The sequence below is a fragment of the Bison bison genome, unplaced genomic scaffold (assembly GCF_000754665.1).
Source record: "Bison bison bison isolate TAMUID 2011002044 unplaced genomic scaffold, Bison_UMD1.0 scf7180017864291, whole genome shotgun sequence".
In the NCBI taxonomy this organism is placed as follows: Eukaryota; Metazoa; Chordata; class Mammalia; order Artiodactyla; family Bovidae; genus Bison; species Bison bison.
In genome coordinates, this window is record NW_011494863.1 from 569,557 (window position 1) to 579,509 (window position 9,953).

The 9,953-nt window shown below is 47.4% G+C and overlaps 1 protein-coding gene across 1 annotated transcript; it reads right to left on the bottom strand.

Moving 5' to 3' along the window:
• SPATA24 (spermatogenesis associated 24) lies at positions 1 to 5,242 on the bottom strand. Its single transcript, XM_010850322.1, has 6 exons — positions 5,063 to 5,242; positions 3,953 to 4,018; positions 3,594 to 3,724; positions 3,439 to 3,509; positions 677 to 779; positions 1 to 569 (listed from the first exon to the last, which is right to left on the bottom strand). Exons 1-6 carry the CDS (start codon positions 5,177 to 5,179, stop codon positions 440 to 442), a joined length of 618 nt encoding a protein of 205 aa, XP_010848624.1. The 5' UTR covers positions 5,180 to 5,242; the 3' UTR covers positions 1 to 439.
• Between the last annotated feature and the right edge of the window lie 4,711 nt (positions 5,243 to 9,953).

A 9,953-nucleotide genomic window follows, 5' to 3' on the forward strand; every position in this document is an offset into this window, starting at 1 on the left:
GCCCTTCAAGTTTGGAGTTAAATTCACAAAGGGCGCTGGGGTAACCAGGGCTGTTTATATAGGAAGGAATTTAATACCAAGAGTAAGAGGGATAGTGCCTACTAGACAACCAAGTAGTCCTTCCCTAGGCTACAACCTCATACCCCCATGGTCCCCACTATCATCCAAGGGAGGAAGCCAGGGGAGTAACAGGGGCTGGAGACTCGAGGCGCATCCTCAGACTTCTGAGCACAGGAATGGCCTGGCAGGTGGTGGTCCAAAAGGCAGGCAGGGAGGAAGAAAGGGGTGTCTTGCCTTTTACCCTGCCTCTTCCCTGGGGTCCAGGCCACTGTGAGGCCTGAGGGAAGTACCCACAGGGACAGGGTCAGGATGGGGACCTCCAGAGCAGAGAAGGCAGAGGTTGGGCTTTACAGCAGATAACAGGAAGGCGACAACCATTTTATTTTTCCCTGGGACGCTGACGGCTCCGGGCCTGACGCGTCCCCGAGGCTTTCTTATGCTTCTGGTCCAGCACTTGGGCCATGTAGTTCTCTTGCTGCTTCTGGATCCGGAAGTCAGACATGTGATTCCTGCAACGGAGCCAGCTGGGCGTGGGCTGGGGACAGCCCAGGGTAGGGAGCAGAGGTCTGGCTCCCCACTTCCATCAACAACCCCCAGCCTGGCCCAGACCCCTCACCTGAAGATCTCTTTCTGCTGGCTGATAACTTGCTGCAACTCCTTAATCTCATTCTCTTTGCCATTAAGTATATCTTCTTGCTTTATAATGTGAGACTCAATTTCTGTGGGGGAGAGAGGCAGGGAGGAGGAGGGGTTCCCATCCCATGGGCTCTTTCCTGAGATAAGGCATTCCCTCATGGGTCTTTTCAGAACTTGGCTCCCCCCGACCCAGGGGTTGTCCAAGAGTAGTTGCTAATGCCTGTGTAAGGATGAGTTTATTATAGAGTCCTGATGGGGTGGGGGTGTGTGTCAGTGACTTCACAACTCTATTCTGGACCAGGTGGCTCGCCTGTGTGCATGCAAAGGCCCTTGGAGAGAGATGGTCAGCCCTGCCCTCAACTCCTGCAGCTCTTTACAGATATCACCTCCTTGGTGAGACCCTTCCTAGTCTAAAACTACAACCCTTCACTTCCCAATATTTCCTATCCCATTTTCCTGCTTTATTTCCCTTTTAGCACTTAAATCTCACAGACCTCATGTTTTGCTCATGTCTTCTCCTCTACTAGGTTATAAGGTCCACAAGGACAAAGATTTTTGTTTTATTCACAGCTTTAACCCTAAGGCCTAAAACAGTACCTGGCACATAGTATTAAATAGATGCATAATACATTTATTTGTGGAATGAATAAACAAGATGTCCCCTGGGAGTTTAAGTCTTAGAAACATCGCCTAGTTCAGTCACTGCAAACCAACGCCTAGTTCAGTCATTGCAAACCACCCACCCACTGAGGGCTAGCAGGATGCCCAGCCCTATCTTAGAGCTTCAGGTGAGAAGACAGGACCCCAGGGAGATAGTGGTGGCAAAGCTTACCCCCAGATTAAGTGCAAGGATGAGTTTTGTGTCTTGGCTTAAAATCCAATGAGGCTGTAGGGATCTGGGGTTGCTTCATTTATATAATGTCTCTCAGGGAGCCCTGAAAAATTCTGATCCTCCAAGAAGAAAATCCTAAAGCATTTAAAGGCTAGACAAAGATTAACTAGAATGTAAGCTCTGAAAATGCAAAAATGCTGAAGCAGTTAAGGTTTCAGAAGAGAAAATCTGGTAAAAAATTACAGCATATTTTGAACAGGGACATGGGTGAAGGAAAAGAAGAAAAACCCGGGCTCACTGGGTCACAGGACCAGTGCTATTTAACCTCCTTCCCCAGGTCAGTCAGTGAATCCAATCTGATTGCTTATGAAGTTCTTATGGGAAAAAAGCATCAGAAATTTGTTTGAATCTTAAAATAAATGAGAGCTATTTAGACTAAATGGCACCCAATGAGAGAGTGGTTAGAAAAGACTCTCAGAAGAGTAAGGAACTATGTAAGTATACAACCAACTTGGAACCACATAAAGGGAGGTGTGGGGTGTTAGAAGTCAGGCCAGGGGGTGGCTCAGGTCCCCAGATCTGCTCAGGTGAGGGCTTGTGCCCTTCTGGAGGAATTCAGAACATTCTGCAGGGAGGCAGCCAGCTCCTCCCCTATGACTCACACACACTTTCCACAAGCAGACGCAGAGCCGTGAGGCCATGGCTGATCTCTAGGAAATGTCCTAGACGAAGGGCCTCACCACTAGGAGAGAAGCCTAGGTTCCTTTTAGGGAAGTGGGGGGAAACCCAGGGAAAAGGGAAGGACTAGGGGAGCAGCATCTTTGGGTATGGAGGCATTGCCTGCCTGTTGGGCCACAGGAGAGGCCATGAGGCCATGAGGTTGCCTTAGACAACCATGAGGCTTGTTAGTCCACCTGGCCAGATCAAGATGGCAGCCTGCTGGCATCTTTCCAGTGAGAGTACTCACCAGGGGAAAGAGAAGACTGCATTGGTAGGTAGGGGGTGCCCAAGACTCCAGGTGAGGGCCCATCAGGAGAGACCCTAAACCTCTTTTGGGCTTGAACTCTGATCTACTCAAAATGAACACTGCAGTGAATGAAGGAAATGTTGCATATGGAATTCATATCTACTTCTTAAAGTAGGTAAGGGGAGTTTGGCATTCTGGGAAAATGAAAAGGAGTTCTAAGGTCTCAGGACACTGAATAGCTGACTGAAAGTGCCTCGAACTCAGAGCACCAGCTGAGCCAGCAAGTGGCCACAGACATCTGCACAGAGCAGAGGTGAAAACTAATGGCCCACAGACATATTGTCCTTGGGCCATACAATACTTTAAACATTTCTGAATTTTTAAATTTAGTGCCAACATGAAAAAGTCAGAAAAGCTTCCATTAGAATGTGCTTTCCAGAGTCTTTTTTAAAGATCTGACTGTACTGGGCCCCTGTTCCCACAGCAGAGGTGCTAGGCCCTTGGGAAGGAGTATGGCTCTCCACATTACCACAGTCCCCATTTCTCCCTGTTGGGTCCCCAGCACTCAGACTAAGGATCAGCTTCCATACAGGACTATTCTTTCCCTGAAAACAGAGTTATGAGTAAAGTACACTATTTCTATTAGTCACCAAAAGTGGGAAAACAAAAAGGTGGACTAAGAAGGTCGTATGTTTCAAGAAAAATGGGAGCGAGCCCGTTCCTTTATGGCCATGAAGAATATTGTACACCAACCACTTCCCTCATTTCCGTGGCCTGCCTGGTCCCTGAAGGCCTTTGCGAAGGTGTGGCCCGCTTGGGCTGGCCTGTATCCTCAGCCGGGGACAGAAGTTGGGGTGAAACCCTGCCCTGGACACAGGCACTGGGCTGTTAGGGAAGTGCCCATGTAAGCAAGCGTGGGAGGGAGTGCGGGCCTCCCGCCTACCATTGCACTTGGTGATGAGCTGGTCCTTCTTGCTGGACTCCTGCAGGGCTCTGCTCTTGACACTGGAGAGCCTGAGTGGAGAAGATAAGGAAGGTGGGAAGGCTGATGGGCAGATGGGACCCCCAACTCTTCCCCCACTACCAAGGTCCACTCACGCCTTTTCAAAGGCCAGCTTCTCTTTCTCCAGCTGTTTAGACAGCACCTCTACCTCTCCGAGGGCAAACTGCAACTTCTCCTCTTCCTTGGCCAGGAGAACCTTGGTCTTGGCATGGGCTGCTTTCTCTTCCTGCAGGGGCAGCAGCAGTGACCTTATCACCACAAGCCACGCTGAGTCTCCTAGGCCCCCTTAATCAGCCCCCTTTCTCAGACAGGCATGTAGAAGGCATGGTACAGGAAGATTCTGTCCTCACTATGGGGGCTGGAGGTGCTCAGAGACCAGTGCTCAAGGACTGCCCAACCACTAGGATCCTGGGAAATGGGGGAAGATGAGAAGCTGACAGAGGCCATTACTTACCACCAGCTTTTTCTCCACTGCCTGGAACTCTTCTTTACTGACAAAATTTTCATCCTGGAGAATCATCTGCAACAGAGCCTGGTTCAGGGAGGGCCTGGGGTTGTGGTGGGAGGGGTTTCTCTAGGCACCAGGGCCTGGGATAGATAATGGATGATGCCCAGGGCATGTACGACAACACTGGGGCCCAAGGAAGGGAGAGTTCATTCCACAAGATTCACTGATGCTCAACTCTAGGTCCTGCACACAAGGAATAAGTCTCATGGAGAAGACACCATGGCCACCATGATGTGCGCTATGAGGCCTTTGCCTCAGCCTGGGGAAGGGTCAGAACTTCTTCAAGGGAAGGGATGTCACCCTGATATCTGACTGCTAAATGTGGGTGGGCCAGAAAAAAGGATGGAAAAGAGAAGTGTTCCAGATAATGAGAACACACATGTAAAGACCAGGTGTCAACAGAAAGGCCTGGGTACCTTTAGGTAATTCAGTGTTCAGAGCGGCATTCAAACATTGGAGTGAGAAATAGATGTGAAGTCAGTTTTATCTATGTCCTCACCTTCTTATCAAGATAAAAAAAACAGAAAAATCATATATCCCACTTGGCCCTTTACCATACATGTTCAGGAAATTTGTGGCTCCAGTGCTTTGTCCCAGCTTTGCATTTGATTGACAAGGCAAAAGCAAAGGACATAAAGGGGTTGGAAGCCCTTAAGTCAACATGTGACGAGCTTACAGCACTCAGCATGGAGAGTGGATTCCACAATAGGGATGATGTTATAGTTACTCTGTACACAGTGAAGTCATCTCCAATTACAAATGGGGAAACTGAAGCTCAGTGAATAGGCTGCCATATCTACCAGGCCCTGGACAACCAGGCAAAGAGAGCAGGGAACAACTTGGTTTTCTCTAAAATTTCTGGGTAAATGTTCCTGAGACATAGTCCCTTTTGGGCTCTACCTCGCTACCAGCCACAACACATCGGGGCCCCGCCTCCTCCGGATGACGCCATTGGCAATGTGGTCTCGGCAAGCTCCTGGCATAGGGACAGGGCCTGGCCCCGCCCCCACCACGTAGGCGTCCAGTCAGGCCTCCCCCAGCTCTTTGGCTGCGTACCACGTTCCTCAGCTGGTGGATCAGTTCCTCTTGAGACTCAATCACGTCCCGCAGTTGATCAAAGGCGAGACACACCGACCCTGACCCCCCCTGCGACCACCCGACGGGCGTCGCCATCTTTCGCCCCCGCCAGCTCGTTGGAAATGGCTGCCGCGGGCTGCTTCACCGCTGACGCCCACCAATGAGAATGCGGCGCCACAAAGCACCCTGGCAACCAGGGGCGGGGACTTCCTTTGTTTGCAGGGATGGGGCCCGCCTCTTAAAAGAGTCGCTCTCTTACAGGAGCCGCCTCGGGCAGAGAACCTGCAGCACCGTTAGTAATTTAGGTTTATAGGGAATTTGCACGTTTGTTATGTGGTGTCTTTATTACGCAGTCCTGAGGAGCGGGCAGGGCCCGGTTTAAACTTACTCTAAGGGCTGAGGAGCAGGCAACATTCACACCGGCCCACAGCCTTCCCCCAGGACCCATTAAACTACATGCAAGACCTTGAAGCAAGAGTCATGGACAACCCCTGCGTGTGTCTTTATCCCACTCTAAACTCTGAATTTCCCGCATAGTATGAGACTAATGTGATCCCTCTTCGAAGCTCTTAGGAACACACTTAGTACTTAGGGGGCCTGAGCTTCCCAATGAAGGGAAGCTAAAAAATATTAAAGAAAAGTGACTTAATCTAAGATAAGAGTCCTTATATTCTGGGACCAGGCTTTGGGCAACCTGAAGAGTCTGAAGATATTAGAACTGAAGTCAGGCTTTGAAGGAGACTTGTAAAATGGAGGAAAGGAAAAATGAAGTGATTACATATCCCCACCAATCCCCGATGAGGGTTTGTTTTGAAACCCAAATAAGATTATGCTTGGGGTAAACCAGAACTAATATTTATCAAGTATTCACTATTTCATGATACTGTTATGCCTTATTAGTATTATTTCATGTGACCTTCATAATAACCTTGTGAACTCGATTTTAATATCCCCATTTTACAGATGAGAAAATGTAGTTTCTATGAGAATGAATAACCCAGTAAGTCAAAGTCACCCAAGCCATTGAGCTTTGAAACAGTGTTTTGACGGGGGCAGTTTGATTTCAGAGTCCATGTTCTTAATCATGATGCTATGTAGTATTTTGTGAACATAATGGATTCTGAAGTTATGGAATTTGAAACTCCCAAGTTTCAAATTATATTAAGGAATTTGGGAAAATATGTTGTCAATGACCACAAAGGGAAGTTGAAATGGCAGGTAAGTCACTTAGGGTGCTCTCCTCAGCTGCCTGGGTATCTCTTTTTGGCTGGATGTTGTGACCTGACAAAACATGATCATTCCTGTGGATCTCCCAGTGGTAATCCTTGTTTTATTTTTCCCTTTTTTTCTTTCCTTTTTTATTGTGTTTCTTCTGATGTCCTTGAGGGTAAGGCCACCTCTGTGGATCAATCTCTAAGGTCATAGATGGACCTTTCTGTGATGGAAACGTTCTGCACTGTCCAGTGCCAGCAGCCACTAGCCTCACGTGGCTTGGCAGCACTTGAAATATGGCTCATGTGACTGAGGAGTGCTTTTTAAATATATAATAAAAATTCTAATTAGTTAACATTGACATTTAAATAGCCATATGTGGCTAGTGGCTATGGTATTGGATTATCATGGGCCTGTAGGATGTTCTGTGATTTATGTACCTCAGGACAGAGCCCTCTTGGAACTTTGTGTTTCAAATGCGAATGTTTCTCTGAATCACCCTGGACAAAGCTGTACATTGCTCTGGGGCAGCGATCCCTGAGTTTCTCCTCTCTAGGGTCTTTCATGAGGTGATGCTTTATGTCCCTTGCCACTCAAAGATCACTTTCACCAGCTGCTCTCCATGTTCAGGGCAAAACTCTGGAGTGAAATAGGCTCCCGCAGCCAGTTCCTAGGGGGTGGGAAGTTGTGAGCAAGAGAGAACCCTGGATCCAGGCCCACGGCATACTAGCACGGACTTGATCTGGGATGGTCCCTCTGTCCAGGGACTGCCAAGACTCCCACTCTGTGACAACAGACACTACAGGTTCCTCGCCAGCTGGGGCTCAGCAAGGCTCAGGATAACATGACATCACAGATAGCTTTGTGATCCTGCTCCAGGAAGGACTGCCTTTCTTCACAGGGCTGTCATCGTGGTTGATGTTCTGGTTATCTATTGCTCTATTAATGAACCACCCAAAATTAATAGCTTCAAAAAAAGTCATTTTGCTCAGAAATCTTCAGCTTGGGCAAAGTTCAATGGTGAAATCTTATTTCTGCTCTATGAGGACCAGGGTTCTTGGTGCCTCTCCACGGGCTGTTTGGGCTCTCTTATAGCATGTGACTGCATCCAAAGTGACAAAACATTCTGGTGGTCCAGTAGTTAGTTAGGACCCTGTGCTTCCACTGCTGGTGACCTGGGTTCGATCCCTAGTCAGGGAACTAAGATCCTGCAAGCTGAGTCTGCGGCCAATAAACCCTCAAAATGACAAAATGAGAGATGCGTTTTTCTTAAGCTCTGGGCCTAAAAACTGGGTTAGTGTCACTTCTGCCCAACTCTATTGGTTCAAGAAACCACAGAGTACAGATTCAAGCAGAAGGGACACCTCCTACATTTTGATGGGAGTAGTTTCAGAGAATTTGAGCTGCACTTCCAGAGGAAGTCCTGACAGGTGTCATGTCATTTCCTTCCAAGGTTCAGTTCAGATAAAACCAGACTGGAACTTAGTCTAATGGGGGAGACAGATAATAATCAAATAAACACCCAAATAAATCCCAATTTAAGTCATTATTCAAGCAAGAAAAAGAGGAATAAGAGTAATTTAAAAGGAGATTTAGCCCAGCCTGGGTGTCAGGAAAGGCTGTAAGGAAAAGATGTTTGAGCTGAATGAAACCTATTAAGGTAACCAGGAAGCACTTAACAAAGGTGGGCAGGGGCAGGGAAGTGGGAAAGGGTACCAGAAAGAGGGAAATGTGAATACAATGTCCCTTGAGGAAGAAGGTTGGCAGAGTGTAGTAACTAAAAGGTTAGTATGGCAGAAAAGAAAACAATATACAGGACATCATGCTAGGATAGAGGCCAGAAACTTGGTAGAGGCTTGTTAAGCATTAGGCCATGCAGAAGACTTTACTGATTCTTATTATGAGAGCAAAAGAAAGCTACTGAAATATTTTAAGCAAGAGGGTGTTATGCTGTAATTTATGCTTTGAAACTATGTCTCTGGTTGCAGCAAGGTGTACAGATTGGAGGGGACCCTGAGTGGATGCACAGAGACTACTTATACTTAGGCAACTACTGCAGTGGTTTCTGTCAAGGTGGATGGTAGTTTGGGAGTCAGATGGTTATCAGAGGAGACAGAGTAGATGGATTTGGGGTGTCCTGGAGGTAAAACTGATAGGACTTAACAATGGAAGGGATATGGGGAAAGGGAGCCGAGGTGTTTGGTTTTTTACTGCTGCTGCTGCTGCTAAGTTGCTTCAGTCGTGTCCGACTCTGTGCGACCCCATAGATGGCAGCCCACCAGGCTCCCCCATCCCTGGGATTCTCCAGGCAAGAACACTGGAGTGGGTTGCCATTTCCTTCTCCAATGCAGGAAAGTGAGAAGTGAAAGTGAAGTTGCTCAGTCGTGTCCGACTCTTAGTGATCCCATGGACTGCAGCCCACCAGGCTCCTCCGTCCATAGGATTTTCCAGGCAAGAGTACTGGAGTGGGGTGCCATCGCCTTCTCTGTTCTACTGCTGCAGACTACCACAAAATGTAATGGCTTAAAACAGTACCTAGTGTATTACTTGCTCAAGATTCTGCAGTTTGAACTGGGCTTGGTATGCAGCTCATTTCTGCTGTGATCATCAGCAGGGGTGGCATAACCAGTTTGGCTCAGATGATACGTGTCTGGGTTCAGTTCTTGCTGCCAGCTCAGTTGTTTGGTTCTCCTCTGGATGGCTTCTCCACGCAGTTAGCTTAGTGGTCTCAGGGTGGTAGGACCTAAATGGAAGCTGCTGGTTTTGCCACATTCTATTGGTTAAAGATCAAGGCCAGCCCAGGTCAGAAAGGGGACTACACAAGGTCATGAATATTAGGCGTGATCCATTGGAGGATACCAAATTTAAAAGTCTACCACACAGTCTTCTGGGTTTCTGACTTTTTTCTTGGATGGATGGTGGTGCTATTCATGGAAATGGGAGCATTTCAATGGTGTTGCTTCCATCCCCATTTTTAATCACTGCACTCTGTAAGAAGGATGATTACATTTCAAGTCTCTTTTCCCTCAGAATTGTTTTCATTGATCCTTCATCCTGGATTAAGTCCCATTGTTATAGATTCCTTTGGTTCCCCCTTTGACATTCATCCCACTGGGAACTATTGTCTAATTGGCCTCCCTGTTAGATGAGAGCTCCAGGAGCAGTGGTGCTGGCTTTCACTGTTTCCTGATCTCCATCCCAAAAGCTCAGCTCACCTGGCACATAGTAAGTTCTCCATCTTTGCTGAATTGAGTAATCTTAATCTTTCTTCACATGAAAGGTATTACGATTATATTAACAATGTCCTGTATTTCTAAGCCATGACTAACCTAACAGGACCATGAGGAACAAAACCAGCAAGGAACTGGGATAACACCTGATGTTCAGATGCTAAGTGGATTTGATGTATCTGTTGGTTGTAATAAGCTGCAGCTGCTGATATCCGATGGAAAACAAACATTGAATTGGTGGTGTCACTGATGCTATCTATTGTTCTAAACACCAATAATTCCATTGATGTATGAGGGAACACTGGAGCAGAGGTCAAGAGCTCTGGTCTAGTCTAGTCCTAAGTGGCTCCAAGGAGTCAGGCAATATGTAGGACCTAAGAGTGCCATGGGCAAAGGTAAAAGAACAAAGGAAAACTATAAAGCCATTC

Coding starts and splice junctions, on each gene's coding strand:
- SPATA24 (XM_010850322.1), bottom strand. CDS start 5,179: ATGGCGACGCCCGTCGGGTGGTCGCAGGGGGGGTCAGGGTCGGTGTGT. Junction 3,725..3,952: donor CAGTGGAGAAAAAGCTGGTG/GTAAGTAATGGC, acceptor CTGCCCCTGCAG/GAAGAGAAAGCAGCCCATGC. Junction 3,510..3,593: donor AAGCTGGCCTTTGAAAAGGC/GTGAGTGGACCT, acceptor TTCTCCACTCAG/GCTCTCCAGTGTCAAGAGCA.